Source organism: Vicia villosa, linkage group LG6 (genome assembly GCF_029867415.1).
Source record: "Vicia villosa cultivar HV-30 ecotype Madison, WI linkage group LG6, Vvil1.0, whole genome shotgun sequence".
NCBI lineage: Eukaryota > Viridiplantae > Streptophyta > Magnoliopsida > Fabales > Fabaceae > Vicia > Vicia villosa.
The window spans coordinates 113,401,783-113,422,982 of record NC_081185.1 but is presented as its reverse complement, the minus strand read 5'-3'; the positions used below and the strand labels follow the sequence as shown (position 1 = coordinate 113,422,982).

At 33.4% G+C, this 21,200-nt stretch overlaps 1 protein-coding gene across 7 annotated transcripts in view; it reads left to right on the top strand.

Moving 5' to 3' along the window:
- LOC131609644 (furostanol glycoside 26-O-beta-glucosidase-like) overlaps positions 1-18,919 on the top strand; it is a 33,282-nt gene extending 14,363 nt beyond the window's left edge. For 2 of the 7 annotated variants that reach the window (XM_058881405.1, XM_058881403.1), the window contains 10 exons: positions 7,451-7,528; positions 7,648-7,735; positions 7,873-8,113; positions 8,380-8,495; positions 8,648-8,862; positions 9,065-9,099; positions 9,198-9,300; positions 9,406-9,499; positions 15,230-15,367; positions 15,450-17,843. In XM_058881405.1, the coding sequence (XP_058737388.1) occupies positions 7,451-7,528; positions 7,648-7,735; positions 7,873-8,113; positions 8,380-8,495; positions 8,648-8,862; positions 9,065-9,099; positions 9,198-9,300; positions 9,406-9,499; positions 15,230-15,367; positions 15,450-15,510 (1,169 nt within the window). In that variant the 3' untranslated portion in view covers positions 15,511-17,843. The other 5 variants (XM_058881404.1, XM_058881406.1, XM_058881407.1 and 2 more) reach the window with 5 other exon arrangements.
- Positions 18,920-21,200: the final 2,281 nt, after the last annotated feature.

Sequence of the window (21,200 nt, the reverse complement as noted above, 5' to 3'; positions counted from 1 at the left end):
GACTCATCTCAAATTCACTCTGCATAAGCTTAGAAAAATCTTTGACAAGTTTTGCATTAGTCGACCCAAATATAATATCATCTACATAAATTTGGACTAGGAGAATGTCTTTATCTTTTCTCTTAATAAAGAGAGTAGTGTCAACTTTACCCCTAGAGTACCCTTGACTAAGGAGAAATTTGCTCAAACGTTCGTACCAAGCCCGAGGGGCTTGTTTAAGACCGTATAGAGCACGTTTCAGCTTATAGACATGAGTTGGATACAAATGATTCTCAAAGCCGGGTGGCTGAGCAACATAGACTTCTTCATTTATATAGCCATTTAGAAAGGCACTTTTAACGTCCATTTGGAATAGTTTGAAGTCTTTAGAACATGCATAAGCAAGTAAGAGACGAATAGCTTCGAGACGTGCTACAGGAGCGTATGTCTCTTCATAATCAATACCTTCCTCTTGATTATAACCTTGGGCAACTAATCTAGCTTTGTTTCTAGTAATAACGCCGTTTTCATCAAGTTTGTTACGAAAAACCCATCTAGTGCCTATTACTTGATGATCTCCCGGATGAGGGACTAAGTCCCAAACATCATTCCGTTTAAATTGGTTTAATTCTTCTTGCATGGCCATTAGCCAATGCTCATCAAGTAATGCATCCTTAGCGTTTTTCGGCTCAACTTGTGAAACAAAAGCAAAATGATGACAGAAGTTACTTATCTTTGAGCGTGTTGTAACGCCCCTTGAGATGTCTCCTATTATATTGTCAATTGGATGGTCTTTCACATTTGTCCAGGCCTTGGGAAGTTCTTCATTGTTTGAGATGCTTTCTTTTTCATTTTCATTGTGAGACTCATCTTTCTCTCTCTCAGCATCTTTCTTTACAATACTTTCATTCTCGTCTTTCTTATCCTTGACAATGTCTTCAGTGGATGGACCTGCACCATTAAATGAAAGACCTTTCTCGACATATTTTGCATAAGATTCATCACAAGACACGTGTACTGACTCTTCTACTATAAGTAATCTCTTATTATATACCCGATATGCTTTGCTAGATTGTGAGTAACCAAGGAATATGCCCTCATCAGCTTTAGCATCGAATTTACCAAGATTATCCTTACCATTGTTCAAGACAAAACACTTGCAACCGAATACATGGAGATGAGATACATTTGGTTTTCTACCTTTTAGTAATTCATAGGGAGTTTTGTTCAGTATAGGACGTATTATTATCCTATTTAAAACATAACATGCGGTGCTAATCGCGTCGGCCCAGAAATACTTGGGTAGATTACCCTCATTCAGCATTGTTCTTGCCAGCTCCTCTAGAACCCGATTTTTACGTTCAACTACTCCGTTTTGTTGAGGTGTTCTAGGAGCTGAAAAGTTATGCTCAATTCCATGTTTATCACAGTATTTTTCAAAAAGAATGTTTTCAAACTCTCCACCGTGATCACTTCGAATTGCAACTATTTTGTTGTTCATTTTGTTTTGACATAATCTTGCAAATTGTGTGAAAGCTGGAAAAGTTTGATCCTTACTAGGTAGAAAGATTGTCCAACAAAATCTAGAGTAATCATCGACAATGACAAAACCATAGGTGTTTCCACCTATGCTTTTAGTCCTTGAAGGGCCAAAGAGATCCATGTGAAGTAGTTCAAGAGGGCGTGATGTTGAAACCACGTTCTTTGATTTAAAAGAGATTTTTGTTTGCTTTCCCTTTTGACAAGCATCACATAGATGATCTTTTGAAAACTTCATTTTAGGTAAGCCGATTACTAAATCTTTTGAGACAACTTTATTAAGTAAGTCAAAATTTATGTGGGCGAGACGTCTATGCCAAAGCCATGAGTCTTCGCCCAGAGCAATTAGACACTTGGTACTAGACTTAGATACCTCATCCAAGTTTAGCATGTAGATGTTGTTTACTCTTAAGCCCTTAAACATAATGTCTCTTTTCTTAGTATGTTCTATTGTGCAGCCAGAATTTGTAAACATTACTTTAAAATCTTTGTCACACAATTGACTTATACTTAAAAGATTATGTTTAAGACCTTCTACTAGCAGCACATCAGTTATAGTAGTGGTAGAAGGGTTACCTACACTTCTTTTACCAAGTATGGCTCCCCGATTGTTATCTCCATAGGTGACATACCCCTTTTTCTTTGCTTGAAACTCAACGAAAAGAGATAGGTCTCCCGTTATGTGTCTTGAACATCCGCTATCAAGGAACCACAACCTTTCGGCAATGTCAAGACACTTTTCCTGCAAGATTAATTTAGAGAGGGAGGTCCCCAATTTTCATTGGGTCCTTGGTAGTGAGTACACAATTTGTTGCACTTAGGCAACCATTGAAATACTCCTTTAGGAACTAAAATTCTCCTAAATTTGCATTTTTCAATGGTATGTCCCTTTTTGCAACAATAATGACAGGTAATATGATGAGAATATGGTGTTTTGCTAGTTGATACTTTTGGTACAAAAGTGTATTTACTATATAAAGGAGTATACGATCTTTTGAACTTATTTGGATCAACGGCAAAAGTCACTTTTGGTTGCAGAGCCTTGTCTAACTTGGCTTTTAGATCTCTTACTTCTTTTTGCCAAATGTGACATGTCTCACAACCAAACCATGATGTAGGATCTATTTCAACTTTATCCTTTTGAATGTCTAGCATAGATTGTTTTAAAGCTTCCATATCCTTTTCGGTTTTCTCAACTTTTGATTCAAGATATGAAAAGATTTTCTTATTTGAGGCCAAAAGTTTGAAAGCTTTAATTGCATCTCTATGTAATTCTTCAAAAGCAAGTTTTAGTTGAGAATGAGATACCTTATCTACGAGTTCAGGTTTAAGATGACTTACATCTTTCTTTTTCTTGTGTTGATGAGCCATGAAACATAGGTTTGCTGATTCTTCTTCATCGCTTGATGAGCTTTCACTAGATGAATCACTTTCCCATGCTATGTAGGCTCTTTTAGATTTGTTATGACCTTTGCTTTGGTTCTTCTCCTTTTCTTTCTTAAGGTATGGACAATCCGGTTTGTAGTGACCGGCTTTCCCACAATTGAAGCAAAGGCCTTTGATTTTTCCTTTGTTGTCGTCATCTTGTTTGAACTTGTTTGATTGCTTTCTATAGTTGATCAAGCCTTTGTCAAAATGTTTTGCTCCATTTTTCTTTAGATATTTGTTGTATCTTCGCACAAACAGTCCCATTTCCTCATCATCGGAGTCTTCGTCATCACTTGTATCACTATCCTTTGGCTCTTGTCTTGAGGTCTTGGAGCTTGAAGCTTTTAGAGCTATTGACTTCTTCTCTACCTCTTTCTCCATGTTCTTTTCTTTCTTTGCCCTTTTCTCATGCATGTCAAGGCACTTAAGGTGTTGTTCATGTTCCTCTAGTTTGCCAAAGAGAGTGGTAATGTCTAAGGTGTTTAGATCATTTGCTTCCTTTATTGCTGTAACCTTGGGTTGCCATTCCCTGTTCAAGCATCTTAAGATTTTGTTAGTAGCAACTGCATTGGAAACAGGTCTATCAAGAGAATTTAACCGATTTTTCAGGTGAACGAATCTCTTCTGCATGTTTTCGATGGATTCACCATCTTCCATGTGGAAGAGTTCGAACTCTTGAGTTAACGTATTGATCCTAGCTAGTTTGACATCATTCGTTCCCTCGTGGGCAACTTGCAATGTGTCCCACATAGCTTTAGCTGATCTACAATGGGAAACGCGATAGTATTCATCAACTCCTAGAGCTGAGATTATAATGTTTCTCGCTTTCCAATCGTATGCATATCTCTTTTCATCTTCAGCATCCCAAGTATTTTCTGGTTTTGGAACAACTGCACCAGCTGCATTTGTCATGGTGATCTGAAAGGGACCATTGACAATAGCTGTCCAGATGTTCCTATCAATTGCATTGATGTGGACACACATACAATCCTTCCAATAGCCATAGTTTTCACCGTTGAAAACTGGAGCTCTATTGTGAGCCCCTTTAGGTCCGGAAGCCATCTATCCAATAAGTGTTTCACGTAGCACGGAATAAACCAGAGCTCTTGATGCCACTTGTTAGACGCTGGCCTTAGGATCTAGAGGGGGGGTGAATAGATCGTTCACAGTTTTACGGAGTTAAACGACTTTTCAGCGGAAGTGATTCTGAATCGACTCGCGTCTATTCCGAACCACTATCGAAACGATTGTATATGTGTTTAAAACCAGTCAAAAACTTGAGGTAAGTGATAAGAGTATACTTTGCAGAATCAAAGCGTTGCTCTTATTGAAAATCAGATTAACTTCTTGTATGATGGACAATGTTTGCAATGCAGTAAAAGTGATAGAAACAATTATACAAACACTTGGTGATAATGATCAAATTGACGGTGATTCAATATGTGATGGATTGTGATGTTTATGTAAGTTCTTAATTCACAATCTTAACACTCGAATCGTTGATCAATTTGCTATTATAACCAAATATGAACAGAACGTAAATGAAAAAGTAAAAGCGACAAGAACACGATATTTGTTTAGGCAGTTCGTCGATCGTCCTCGCTACGACTACGTCTGCCCCCAATTCCAAACTGAAATTGGGTAATCTTTCATTAATGTTGAAAGTAGTATATACAAAGAAGATAACAAAGCGATAAACCATAAACCAATTATGTCGATCCTTTGAATCTTCTTCCCCCTTAATCTTGAGTCAGATCAAGGTTATCCAAGAGCTTCACTTTGATCCCTTTCTGCAGTGTCTTCAATTCCCTCGAACCCTTGTTCTTCAATCTTCACACTCAGCCGGATCCTCGATGAAACCTCTTGATAAAAACCCCCAAGAAACACCTATCTTGGAGGACAAAACCCGCAGATTTTATTCACCAAAAACCCCACAAATCTTCACCCACTAGGAATCTTCAATTCCGTTCCATGGACGTTATCGAACTCGATCACTAACCCTCAACGCAAGAATGATTATGTGTAATTGTGTTGGAGATGACGAAGAACGAAGATGAGAAGCCTTTGTGTATCTTTCAGTCGTTGGTGTTGCTTGTAATAATGAACCTTGGACAATATATATGATAGCTTAACAGTTGGAGATGAGAGAAACAGAATTTTTGACTTTCTTGATCAGTTAGGTCGACCTCTTTTAGTGCTTAGGTCGACCTAGCAGAACTTGCAGAATTTTGCTCCCAGTTAGGTCGACCTGTTAAAGGAGTAGGTCGACCAGAATCCTCTTCAGATGCATTCTGGGGACATTTTCTCAGATTAGGTCGACCTAGTTGTTGTGTAGGTCGACCTAGCAGACTGGTATGTAAATTTCATCAATTTAGGTCGACCTAGATGATGTGTGAGTCGACCTAGCAGAAGTATATGGATTTTTCTCCATTTTAGGTCGACCTGGGTTGATGGTAGGTCGACCTAACTGCTGCTTTTCTGCATTCTTCTTGTTTTGCTTGTGTTGAGTCGACCTATATGCATAATAGATCAACCTGTTCTGTCATGAGTGATCAATGCTTGCTTTTCTTTGAGTTTTCTGCTCCCGCTTTGTTGTTTGAATGCTTATTGAGTTTGCCATGAATCAAAAACATCTTTGAGTGTAATCTTGTATTCACACAAAACACCTAAAACACACTAAACCACGATACTACGGATTTTTATCCATTCAACTGCGATTTTCAAATCAAAACTTCTAAAACTACGATAGGCCATTCAAAAAGCCTCCAAACAATTTCAAATACATTCATAATCAATTCTAAAGGCGTACAATCCTGTGCCCGAACTACGTAGACTCTGATCCTCCATAAGGAGGTACGTAGGCACTTGGCAACAAGGCGAGTCCCCTTCCTTCTAAATCTCATTTTTCCCGATTTATTTCCCTTAATTATTTAACCCTCGAAAGCATAAACCTTACCTTAATACTCTTAGCCATAAAATTGTTGACCTTAGATTCAAAGCCATAGGAAAGGGTTGAGGGTGCCTAACACCTTCCCTCGACCTGAATATAGTATCTTACCCTGATCTCTATACTGCTTAGGGTTTCCTATTCGCCCTTCAGAATAGGTGGCGACTCTAAAAGCTAAATTTTTAGGGCAGGTTGCTACAACGTGCAACATTTAAAGAAATTTGGAGTAAATTCTTATCGAATGTCCATCTCTTGGAGTAGAATATTGCCAGGTAATTTCTTCAAACTTACACAATATATTATAATATCTAAAACAATAAAATATTTTAAACATATTAATTTATATGATTGAATTTATAAAAAAAATGAGTGGATACATTGTTAAAAAATATCTACAAGAGTTTTTTGTTAACATACAATCATATTTCGCAGAAGATGAATGTTAAGTGGATTAACATTTGAGTAATATTTGGTGTTTCGGTTCTTCCTTTTATTGCTATCTTTAAATCTATAATATCTTATGTTCGAGTATAAATTATGTTCTTCTTAATTAATTTTAAAAATGTGTTTTTTTTTGGTCCGATCTTTATATTTGATTTTCACCCGAACATTGATTAGTATTTGAAGTGAAGAATATTAAACAAAATTTTAATTTGGAAATTAAACAAGAAATTTTATTTTTCTATGATTTTAAAAAAATTATAAATTATAACTTTAGTCGTTTAACTTGTTTTTAGATTTTACTTTGGTCTTTTAGATTTTTGTTATTCATTTCTTCCTCTTTAAGATACAAATCTTAGATATTTTAATTTCTTTAATTTATTTTGTATTCTATTTTGTTTTCTTAAATTCTAAGTATTATACATTTTGTTCTATTAATTTAAAAATATTAAACTCTTTATTTATTTTTGTCACTTTCAACCTTTATAACATGGATTAAAATAAAAGGGAAAAATATAAGGATAAGAAAGTCAAAAATCTATAATCTAATGCATCAAAGTGAAATACAAAAAAACTTCAAAAATAAACGTCAAACTTAAAATTGTAATTTAAATTATTTTAAAAAAATTAAAACAATTGTATTTGTGTTGACCTTATTACCACAATACAATTCTAACATTAATTTAAATTTTAAACAACAGTAATCCAAACACTAAATAATATTTAAATTTATTAATATAAATAGAATTTTATATGTTTAGGTAGGTTAAACTATACTTTTTTTATTCCACTTACTTATTTTTGGATTTTAAATTTATTTTATAAGTTTTTTTTGTTTCTTTTTAAATATTAGAGACTTTAGCTCATTTTGTTGATACTTGTTTTGAATGTATATAACATGTCATATCTGTGTAACACTTATGCTAAATTTGTAAATGTTTGTGTCTTTCTTCTCGAAATTAAAATTTGATGTTTATTGTTGGTGGTACTAAAGTTATCAGAAAAATAATCATTTTCAAATGCATAACAGTTAATGTTATAATGTATCGTTTTTGAAATACTTCATAATACAAATATACTTATCTTTTTATTTATTTTTAATGATCGATTATATAGATGGAACTTTGAAAGGAGGTATAAATCAAGAAGGTATCAACTTCTACAACAACTTGATCAATGAATTACTCAAAAATGGTATTGCTTAAAGTATATAACATTCATTGCAATAATCAGATTCAACGAGAATTTTGTTAAAAATACATACACTTTTTTTTTTTGCTTTTACATGATCCATTTTTTATTTGAATGTGTAGGTATTGAACCTTTTGTGGGTATCATGCACTTTGACTATCCATTAGCCCTTAAACAAAAGCATGGTGGCTTTTTAAATCGCTCCATTGTGTAAATTTTCCTCAATATCATCTCATTTTAATAATTTATTTTTGATTAACTTATTTGACCTTAAAGTTAGTGTACACCAAGATTATAAAATCTCAACATTTATGCTTATATTATTTATGTAAAAAAACAAATTTCAGTAAATATTACAAGGATTATAGTGAGCTCTTATTCAAAACACATGGAGATCGAGTGAAACATTGGACTACAATCAACGAGGCAGAGTTCACAGCTATAGTTCAATACATGTTCAATATTGATAATATATCTTCTGATCAGACCTGCATAAATACGAAAATATGTACAAAGACATATACTCTAGTTCATAACTTCCTTCGGGTCCATGCTATAACATCAAAGCTATACACAACAAAATTCCAAGTAAGATATATTTTAGATATTCTATGTTACATATATAGTATGAATATTAGATTAAAATATATGTAGATCAACAATTGAGATTCACAACATGAGTGAGTGGAATACAAACCATCGATAAAAGTATTGATAATAGTTATAATTCATATGTTTAAATTTAAAAAAATACTACCTTGACAGTTAGTAACTTTAATCAAAGGTTTATAAAATAAGGATAATTTATATAAGAAATAAATTATTGTTATTTTTCTATTGAATATTTGATATAGGCAATACAAAGGGGAGAAATTGGACTTGTTATTTCATCAGGAAGATATGTTCCTTATAGTTCTAATCCAGAAGATGTGGTTGTTGCTCAACGACTAATGGATTTCTATTGGGGATGGTAAGTCTCTTTTACTTACCCTACAAACAACACACCTAGTGTGCATTATCACGAGTTTGATGTTATGTTTATTTAATGTTTTATATCTTCTTTGAAAGGTAATTACATATATATAAAAAATATATTTAGCAACATTTCATTCCAACATGTAGGATTTTAGATCTAGTGTTTCATGGAGATTATCCAAGAATAATGAAAGAGTTGGTGGGAATTAGGCTACCAAAATTCACTAAAAAGGAGAAACATATGTTAAAAGGAAGCACAAATTTTATTGGGATCAATTATTATACTTCTCACTTTGTTAGACATGAATCAAACCGAACTAAGATTATGGCCGACAATTATGATGCTTTAGCAGTTTCAGAAGGTAAGTTTTTTCTTAAATTAAATTTTACTTTTAAGGTGTAAAAATGGTATACAAAAATGGTATACAAAACACATCACTCTAGAAACAAGTGTTAATAACACACATTCTATTAATAAAATTTCTCTTATTTTACGTGTAAGATTAAATTAGATTATAATAATTAATTATTAACTTTTTTGGGCCATTTACTTCATAATTACAGATTCCAATGCAGAAGGAAAAATTCTTGGTTTCAAGGTGAGAAGATAACGATAAGAACTTAAATAATGATATATGTTAGGGGAATAACATTATTATAATATTTTTGATTTTTGTTCAATATTGATAATTTATAGGATCAATATGGTTGGAGCAATGTCTATTCCGAAGGATTATATAATTTCCTAATCTACATTAAGGAAAAGTACAAAAATCCGAAAGTCTACATCACTGAAAATGGTTAGTGGTGCTTTTTATCACATTTAGAATATTATAACAAATATCTATAATTTATGCTACAAAAATATTAATTAGTATAATTTTTGTAAAATCATATTTATGTAGGTATTGCTTCTTCAAAAATCTCAAATCCATTGAAGGACGAACACCGAATTGCATATGTTGCCGCACATTTAAATGTTACCAAGACAGCAATTAAGTAAGTCATTTTTACTTATCCATAATTTTAATTATATTGATGATAAATAAATATATCATGATGCAGTTATTTATTTTTAAAACTGAATATATTCCTTTTACCTATTAGACATGTGCGTATGTTTTGTTTATGCATGATTTATTATTGTTTTTGTGAGAATAATTTATTTAATATATTGTGTTTATATTACCAAGAATGTTATTAATATTGTTATTTAAGTATAGAAGAGTAATAAAAAAATTAAAAAATGTTTCTTAACTATATTGTGTTGGTTTTTATAATGTATTGATTCAAGATATATTTTGGATAAAAGTAATGAAATTCTAACATGTTAAATTATAATAAAGGTCAATGATTTTGAATTAACAGTAAAAAATACTCTTAAGTAGTTATTCAATAATCTTAATATTTAGATATTGTGTTCGGATAGTTTAAAAAATGATAAAAATAAATTGACATCATGATAAAATATAATTAAATGGGTCTGTAACAATTTTTAATTGTTCGAGATTAAATTTCATGCAATTTCTAAAAACTATTTACTTTTCCCAAAAGTGTATTGTTCACTTTAAGTATTTATAGTTTTTTGTTCTGTTTTAACTATCTATAATATAAAAAAGAAATCAAATTTAAAGTGATGAAACCTAAAAAATATCGGTATGACTCATCTCTTAAAAATTTCTATGTTTAAAATGATAGTGATGGCGTAAACGTTCAAGGTTACTTTTTGTGGTCTGCATTTGATACATTTGAATTTTAAGCTAGTTATTCTGGAAATTGGGGTCTTTATCATATCGATTTTAATGATAGTCTCAAGCGTATACAGACTGATACAGCAAAATGGTACAAAGAATATCTTACAACTGATTTGAGACACTAAAATATACATTTGATTGAAATCATCATAAAAGGAAAGAAGATCATTATAAAAGGATAATTGAGACATGAATCCCTATTTAAACGGGATTGTATATAATAATTTGTTTATTTCCTTTATAGTTATTTCGATTTTTTAAATATATTTACAAATGTGGTTGGAATTTATACTAGTGTATATACTCATACAATGCATGTGAGACCCTATACTTCGAAATGACTTAGTTGTTGATATGTATCATAAAATTTGTTTCGAATAAATAAAAATTGAAAATATTAATAAAATATTTTATTTAAATCACCTTCAAATAAAGAGTACACCAATATTAATTATAATAGCACATAATAGTTTTCATCATTTAAAAATAAAAATCTTAAAATATCAAGTGACTTGGATAGAGCTTGAACAAACAATGAGAATTATGATAAATTTTCCAAATTCTAAGATCTTTCTTTAAAACTCAAATTCTTGTGAAGACACACACTCTATTCCTATAAATCACTATTACTTGTAGATATTTTATAATTAAGAATTCGAGTTCAAACCATATAAGCAAATAAATAAAAACAATAGAATCAATTATACAATATCAATATCTTGCATTTGTCATATCAAAGACATGCTATGTACCACTTAAAAAACAATTATTAACAACATCACACAAATATAATTATTACTATCACTTAATAATTATGATCCTTCCATAAACGAATCAATGACCGGAAGTTGGTCTAAGATATCTAATCAAACTATTAAAAGTTATTCACTTTAGCTCTTTATTAATTTGGTTCTAATTGTCATACATTAATAACATGTTTTCTTAATCAGACACACACATTATTAAATCCTTTATATGGATTATTCAATGCAGGGATGCCTAAGAATGATTTTAATATTGAAGTTATGTAAACTATTGACCATAGATTAATCTCGTAGACTAATTAAGTATCTTCATTATCATTATAAAATAATCAGCATCCAAACACCATTATCATTATTCAGACATATTCATCAACATCATCATCATTATAAAGTCATCAACTAGAAATATATACATTATAAAGTTTATCATCGATTCATCTAATATCAATCATTACATGGTACAAAGTATTAATATTTATGGCTCAATCTACCAAAAACACAAGAAATTAGGAGTTCGAATTGTGTGTGACTTAAAAACAACTTTCCTTTTAAAACTTATTTGAATTGGAGTTCGAATTGGAGTTAGGTATTTATATCTTCACCCCTCCTCTCCCTAAGGATATTGGGTTTTTTCTCTATAATGTCACCATGTTCATCACGACTCTTGCCCACCTGGAGCAAAGTGGGTGACTTATTTCTCCAATATAGAAGACGTGGTTAAGGAACTTAATAAGGTTTAGGGATATTTTTTGTGATAGGACTTGCTAGTTTTAAGGAGGTTAACACACTTTGACGAGTCATCTCCTATAATAAATAAGGGAGCTTGGTGAGCTCTCCCATGTATTCAATACGTGTGTAACCTCGACTAAATCCTTTGTGGGCCTCTCTTACCAAAATGGGATCGAATCTTATTATAATAATCCACAATCCCTCATGCCCTGGGCTTGTAAAGGCAAAGTGGTTAAAGGGAGAAATAATGATCCATATTCCCTCAAGCATGAGGCTTATAAGGGAGAAAATGGTTAAGGCGAGTTTGCATGACTCTTGATCACATTCGATTAAAACTATATTAATTTTAAACCATTTGATTATTTGGTGAAAAATCAATATACTAGTTAAGGGATTCGAAAAAGTCCTTTAATTTTATCATTAAAGTTGTGATGAATAAGTTTTATTGGGAAGGGCCACTCAATTTAAGCCCTTCATTCCTTTTCATGCCTATAAGTCGAACCTTTGATATTTTAACACAATAATGATCTCTACTAGGCCGGGAAATATTTATTTCATATAAATATAAAGATGTTTGCATGTCATTTTTATTTATCCTCTTTTCTATACTCTCACACAACAACTATATCATTTTGTCATTTCATCTAACCCTGCCAACTAAGATTTATTAAGCCACTCATGATGCCTTAGAGGATTATGTTCCTTAGAGATTGCAACATTAGTGGTAATGTAATTAAGCCTAATACCCATGAAGAAAGGTTGGATTTATGGCATCATTGTATTAAGAGTTCATAGCGAGAAGACGGTATAATGAAATAGATATATGTTGAAACATAGATGCTTGTGAGTAATGGTAGTAGTTCTAGGAGTATTTTTTATATCAACTCTTATTGTTCTTTTTTTTCTTCTTACCCTTGACTAACAATGCCAAATATGGCACCCTCAAACGTATGCTCGTACTTTTTTTGTGATGAAGTGGTGAACATTAACTATCTATTTAATAAATAAATAAGGGTAAAGAAGTTACGCAGGGACTTTTACATATCGTCCACCAAAAGTGAATAAAAATTCTTGTTGGCGCCTTGTGTGAGGACTTGTATATATTGTCTACTGAAAACGAAGATGACTTCTTGTAAGATGTATCCTCAATGGGAGGGGAGAAATATTTGTTCATGTAAACATGTGTTATAGTTGATTTGGGGGGTATGCAATACCTTCACCATCTTTGAGGTTAGCGTTTTGAAGGCAAACAATGTCTTCCCCTCACAACTCCACCCAAATAGTTATGGTTTTGTGAAGGGATTCAAGATCTTATATAGGAACCTTGGGATCATGCGTACTAGACCATCTTCTTCAGGTTTTACAATACAAGGGGTGACAAGGGAAACGGGATTTCCATAAGTACCCTTCCCAATAGATATGCACTATTCCTTTACTCGTCAAACAATAAAAGTTGAAAATACATATTCATCATGTTTATGTAATTTTATCCTAAGTTCTCAATATTAATTCTTACTAAAGAGAATGGCTCCCTTACTAGTCTTACATAGGAAAGCATACATTAGAAAGTGCCAACATACAACCAACTGTGATAGTTGCGTTTCTTGTAGGGTAACATACAACTCTATGGAGTCGTAACCAAAATGCTCATGATTAGTAAACATATTATGTAAGTCTTCGTTATCTTGGATCTCAACTTGGAAAAACTTCACTGGATTGTTTTCACGAAAAAATAGATATTGGTAGAAAATTTATGATACAGCACTCCGTGCAAGCTTCGCCTCTAATATCTTTTTGAAGTAAGAAAAAATTGTTTTTTTGTATAAAGAAAATCGTGTAATTTTAGTGTTTCTAAACAGAAAACCATCAGCTTCACAAATGTATATCTCACCATTTACATGTGCATTGATAATGTATTATGGTGAAGAGGCCATTGTTGATTGCTTACAAGTGTGTAATGAGATGTTTCATTGTGTACTGAAGTTCTTTAGTTTAAGTAGAAGAAGAAAGTTGCTTCTGCAACACAAAATTATGGGAACAATGCATATTGTATACTCTCATGCGTTTACAGTTGATGAGATGCATGCATGGAGCGTCACATGCGTTTACAGTTGATGGGATTAATGCATGGAGTGTTTCATGCTTTACAACCGATTGGACTAGACACAACCATGCTAAGTTGAGTATACCAGATATGCACAATCTATCTAGTGCAATCATGCAAACATGTAATGAACTAAGGAATGGAAAGCAAAAAATATATATCTACGGGAAGGCGCCACATGGGGTGGCGCCTATGTACAACATTATAGAGAAGGCGCCATATGGGACGACACCTATTTATATCCTTTTTTGGTCCCGCATGTGAGCCTACACCTGTCTACTGCAGTCTATTCTGATCCTGCATGTACGCCTATACTGCATCCTACAACCTATTTGTCATGCATGTGACCCTAGCCCTATGACCTATAGCCTATCTATCATGCATGTGACCCTAGACCTGCGACCTACGGCCTATTTGTCATGCATGCACGCCTATACCTCAACCTATAGCTATTTGTCCATGCATGCACGTCTATACTGCAACATATATCTATGTCGACATGCATGTCACATTTAAGCCACTTGGCACTCAAGCAAAAGAAATCATCATCCACCATCCCTTCTATAAATACCCTTTTCAATAACTCATTTTTCATCAAACACTCCATCTCTCTTCTTCACAACACTTAAACTTTTCAGCTCCCAAGTAAGTTTTCGAGATTTCAAAGATGTCTCAACTTCTAACCATGGGTGAAAGGCACAGAGGAACTAAGGAAAACCTTCATACATTTGTAAGTTTGTACATATATTCTTCCATACATCTATACTTATATGGTGTCTATACTCATTAATTTATATAAGTCTTCTAGGATGTTTCGCGATTCCATTCTCGTTCTCACGGTTATGTCGCTCCTGACTCAATGATAGTTCTGTATCAGGAAGTAGCTGGCTTCAGACATGTGATCAATGTTTTTAATAACACCGTTGATAAAAAATTCATACTTTCATTATTATAACAATGGAGACCTGAAACCCACACGTTTCATCTTCCAACAGGTGAGTGTACAATCACACTAGAGGACATCCACGTGTTGCCTAGTCTCCCGATTGAGGGGAAGGCGGTTAATGGGCGTGTTCAACATGCAAATGCCCTATGTGAGAAGGTCTTGGGAAAGGATTGAGGGAGACACGAATTTGAGGGGTCAAGGTATCAATATAAAGACTCTTAAAAAGTATTATAAGTCTCTTAAGTTAGACGAGAACTCGACTGAGGAACAAATTTTTCATAAAACTAAGTGTTATCTTATGATACTGTTTGGTAACCTGTTATTTCCAGAGAGTACAGGTAACACTGTCAATTTTTATTTAAGTTTGTTTGACAATATTAATAAAATTAGAAAATATAGCTAAGGGTCTGCTGTTTTGACTATGCTTTATAGTTCCCTCTGTAAGAACGCAAAATACAATACTTGCACATTTTATGGATGCGCGTTCTTGCTCCAAGTATGGGGTTGGTGGAGAGTGCCCACACTAGCCCCTGCAAGCAACGACCTCTACATGTTTCCTTACGCAACAGAGTAAGTTTATAACTTTATTTCAATTTTCTCACTCTCTTCTAAAAAAATTGTAAATAATCTGTTTTCTCTCTTTTTGTTTAAGATTCTATGTTAAAGGGATGGATTACAGTAAGAACCTGAGGAGAAATATCGTACTGTATTGATAATTTTTGGATCACCTACGACTGGAGGGTGTATTACCACTAAACTTTTTAAGAATCATATTTGTAATATCAACCATTTTTCAAATAATATATTGTATCCTTTTTTCCTATGCAGTTTTATTGGAGACGATATATGGGTCTACAGCATGAGCCGTACCCTGACGAAGAAGCTGTTTGGACTGCGACAACACCTATCATAAGGTTCAACATTGTGGAGATGCACCAAAGTGACAGTGTGAAACTCTAGTTTGGCATGCGTCAAGAAATCCTGGCTCTCCCGACATCTTTGGGTGAATGACATCTTAAAAGACTGAATCACCAATGGAATGTTTAAAATTTAAAAGAATGCACACCCAAATTTTATCAGATGTGGAAGGACCGTCACCGGTTTTTTCTCCGGTTCCCCGTTGCCCCATTTCCAATGAAACCAACCGAAGAATACATGAGTTGGTATATATTGGTTACCTCCCTTGAAGTGTATATGTTCGACTGGTACTATTTACACGACCCCCGCCAACAAATATACAACCAACAACCACCCCAAAACCGACAATAATGCCAATAAAGCCAACACCAAACTCAGTACCAAGAACAATACCAACACCATCATCAATATCAACATCAATATCAATACCCTTACCAAGCAGATTATCAAACTCCATACCAACAACAAAGTCAATACACCCAACCCCATGAGGCGGACCCCTCCACATCCCAACCTAGCCCCGACTTGGGCCCACCTAAGGAATACGATCCAAGGGATCCAATAATCCTGCAATCGTCACTTTACTGTAGCATCCAAAAACAAAAATATGGTACACCACACCCCAAGCAACAATGCCTTTTTACCAAGGCAATTCAAATGCAGAGTGCTACCAACCATATATGGCTACCCCACTACCACAACAAAACTTTGATGGCATGGGGAACCAACACTTTGACAGCAGGATATCGAAGTACATGGACAACGGGCGCATGGAGGGGATAATACAAGGCCCACCCACACAAACAAAACAGGAACCTCAAAGGGTAGGGTCGACGACATGTTCGGGTAGCGCCTAGGTGCGGAATCGATGGGCGTTACGGTGACAATTATCATTCGAATATTTGTATTTATTTTAAATTTGTAATGCATGTTTTATCATTAGTATATATTTCCGTATATTTAATTATTTATTAAATATTGAACTTTATATAAAATAATAAAAAAAAAGGAAAAGGACATAGGCGTCACCTCACATGGCAACCCTAAATAGGTCGGCATTACGGGGCCATCTGGGATGGTGCACAAGCTTTAAAAATAACACTTAGGCGTCATGAGGAGGGATACGTGTAGGGCACCCCGCAAACCTGGATACCCAGGTAACTTTTTCCAAAATATGATTTTTTTTGTATTTTTTAAAACTTGGTTATTGGTATTTTTCCGAAAATTTAACCCATACGTCTGCATTTATTCTCATACCCTTACATTTTAGGATATATGTCAACTTTGTCCTAGTGTATTTTTAACTAATTTACTATTTTACTTTTTAGTTTTTTTTTAATATTTATTTTGTGTAGCGGGAGACTTTGCAAAAGAGTTTTGGTAGTCAATTTTTTAAAATATTTTTATTTTGTATACCGGAAGACTTTGCAAAAGAGTTTTAGTAGTCATTTTTTAACAATAATTTTGTATATCGACATACTTTGCAAAAGAGTTCTGGTAGTCTGTTTTTTAATATGTTTTAATTTTTATTTTTTGTATCGGAAGACGTTACAAAAGAATTTTGGTAGTAAGTTTTAACATTTTAAACTTTTATTTTATGTACTGGAAGACTTTGCAAAAGAGTTTTGGTAGTCATTTTTTAAAATATTTTTTAACTTTTGTTTTGTGTATCGGGTGATTTTATAAAAGAATTTTGGTAGTCAATTTTTCTTAACATTGTTTACTTTTATTTTGTGTACCTGAAGACTGCAAAAGAGTTTCAGGAGTCCATGTTTTTAACTTTTAATGTACCGAAAGACTTTGCAAAAGAGTTTCGGTAGTTAGTTTTTTTAACTTTTATTTTGTGTATTGGAAGACTTTGCAAACGAGTTCTGAAATGAAAAATAATTTTGCAGGAAAAGTAAAATATTATGACTAATATACTATTTATATGAGTAATTTGGTCAAAAAAATATAATATAGAAATAGGAGAATAAATGATGAAGTATGGAGTAAAATATTCGAAGCACATATTGTCATTAACAACTTTAAAAAAGTAACAACAACACATAGACACTTCCATATTGTTATTAATTTTATATTTTGTTATTATAGTTTATATTTAATTTTATTTTTATCTTCTATTCTTATTCAATTTTGATTGGTGCAGTGCTATTGAGGTATTATTCGTTTATGTGAGGTTCAAGTTCGACGTTGATATTGTTAGACTAAAAAATCAAAAGAACAATGCGAAGAACTTAGAGAGCACGAAGAAAGGCACTACAAGTTAAAGAAGAAATTGAAGAAGAGAGAGGAAAGATGGCAAATCCACCAAGAAAAATGATGGGGGATGTTGCAGGAGGACTGATATCGGAAAGATATTTGTAGGTTTCCAACCAGATAACCCTGCAACCTTTGATATTTAAAATTATGTACTTTTAGGTTTGAGGGATAACCCGTTTGATGGATAAGCTAGTAGAGACCTTGTGGAGCATCTCGCAAAATTTTATGAGACCTGTTCAATGTGCAAACTAAATGCGATAACCGACAATCATGTAAAATTATGTTTGTTTGGTTTTTCCTTGATAAGTTGCGCTAAGGATTGGTTGCAATACATATTTAATAGTATGATTCAGACATAGAAGGAACTAGAGGACAAGTTTCGGGAGAGGTATTTTTCTAATGATCAGATTGTAGAAAGAAAAGTTGAAATTTTAAACTTCGATTAAGGTGAATAGGAGACACTAGTTGATGCATGGGAGAGATTCAAACTTTTATTAAGAAGATGTCCAAATTATAACATGAGTGCTATGGAACAGATGGCACACTTTATCAATGGGCTTAAAACTCCAACAAGAATTCTTCTTGATGCCTCAATTGAAGGTACCTTAGGAACTAGGAATGAATATGAGGTGAAAGTGGTGATTTAAAATATGTGTCAGAATAAGTTTCGCTCAAGTGATCAAGAAGTAAAACAAAAGGGTATTTTTGCAGTTGATTCAAACATATCAGTATTGGCTCAACTGGAGGCAATTTCAAAATAAATAGATGCATCATCATTGGGTCAAATATGAGTCAAGTTTAGACAATCAGGTGTAATTTATATGGGTGTCATACCCCAAAATTTGCCCACATATTTTGAGATAATTTATTTCCACGAGATAGTAGGCTCATTCGAGGCCCAAGGACTATTTGTTATTTATTTTATGATTTTATTATATTTATTTTCGGATTTATTTACTTAAATTCAATTTAAATCAAATAAAATTAAAAATAAAATCAAATAAAATCATGTAAATACCATGGAATATTCCCATTCATTGAATCAAGTCCATATTCACCAAATAAATCGTGGAAATGGTATGGAAATATATTCAACCCAAAAAAGAAAGGTTTCATGCATAATTAAAACCAAATACTTTTTCAATCAATTTTCTTGCTCTCTCTCCAATATTTCTTGACCTAATTCATCCCATATATAAACACAAGAGTGCAACCTCACTCTCGACGAACCCTAGCATCAAAACATGCTGCAAAACTCTTCCAAAAAGAAACCTAAACTAGGGCACGATAAAGAAAAAAATCATGAGGGTTCAAGACCAACTAATTACCCCAATAAACCTTTGAGGTATTACAATGTCCAACGTGCCATATTGGAACTTCAGGTCCTAAACCGTGATCCACCATTGTTGAGGGTTCAAACCTGCAAAGCTTCGAAACTTATGTTCCATGGCGTTTCAGGCCAAACGGAGGCCATATTCATGATTAGGGAGTAATTTCAAGTCGATCTTGGCCTTTAGTTTTATTTGCCTTGAGCGTTTTCACGAGTTCCATGTTTGCATAATTTTGTCCTACGAAAACGTTGCAATTCCGCAGGTAAAACTGCAGCTAAAGCCGCAACAAAACTTGTAGATAAGAGGGAGAAGACAATGAACAGTAGGGTTGAAAGCTTGACCACTCGTGTGTGCCAATCCTATTTGCTGGTCAATAAATTTTACTCCTCTCTCTATCTCCTATTGGACGCGCGCACACGATAGGCCCCAAGTTTGACTTTGTAGATTTCAATGCACGTTTAATATTTCATTATTTCCATGCGTATTGTTTTCAGATGATGATGATAGCGCATATGGTTAGATGGAGAAGCTTGCAGTCCCTCAAACTTGAGTTCGATCCATGCTGAGGATATTTCATTTTTTTTCTTCTCAAATTCCATGATCCCACGCCTCTTGCTCACACATCCTCACGGTACAACCCCAACGTCAGCCAGGGGATCGCTGCGACAGCACATCTGATGGACCAAGATACTGCTCCCCACGATGCACCGTCAAAGAGTTTATACACTCAACCAGACTCGCTGGATTGGGTTTCTATTTTGGGCCCAGCACCCTGCTTCTCAGCATGCACCCCCCAGGCCCATGTATTAGTTTTTTATTTCCTTTTTTTTTAGTTTCTTTCACTAACCCTTGTTTTTTTTAAAATTAAAATCCACCAAAAAAATATACAAAAACAAGTAGCTTAGTTTTGATTAATAATTTTTAGGTTAGTAATTAAAATTAATTAGACATTAGATTTTTAATTAAATTTTAGTATTTGTATATAATTAATTTAATTAGGTTTTAATTAGAATAATTAACTTAGCATTAGGTTAACTTAGTGAATAAATTAATAATTAGGTCCTAATTAATCACACTCCAAACTTTTACTAACATCAAACTTCTCCCGATTCTTCTTCTCATCTCATACACCATTGTTTGACGCGTGTTTGTTTAAATTGTAACTATTTAATTGTTTATTTATTCACCCATTTGTTTTCTAGAAACTCCTGTATAGGTTGCAAGTTTTTGTTGTAATAGATTAAATTAGGATTTATTTCCCGCCCTCCTAATTTTATTGTAACCCCCTCCCTGAAGCCCTGTAATAGCTAGGATCTTTACTTTTTTGCCCGTTATTTTCCTGTACTATATACCTGTGTGTGTTAGTAAAATAGGATGTGAAAGAATTTAAACTCGATCTAGATCACTAACTGAAAAAGATAAAATATTCTGAAAACAAACACTTCTCACACACTCACCTCTAGGGTAATTCCCTCTTCTGTTGCCTTTGGAATAATAGTCAAGTCCCTCGAGCGTAGGGATACCTTATCACATGTTTCCTTCGATTCAAATCATCATAGTCCATCCTATGCATAGGACTTCCTACCCTCTTTATGGTATGGATAGCCCCTATGACTATACGATGACCCTCGATGTCCCGAATACATCCAATGTATAGGACTACCTACCCCTATATGGTATGGATAATACTATCGCTCAAGGAAAGTATTTAGAATAGGAAATACCTTACGAATTTAGGGTAGGTAACTCTTAAGTGATTGCTCACAATAAATCAAATGCTTTTCACACCCTGTTTTTTTTAACATTGTCTTTTCAGACATTTTCAAAAATAAATTGTTTTTCTAAATACTCACTACACTCTTTCAAACATTTCAAACAAACAAGTGAGCTAA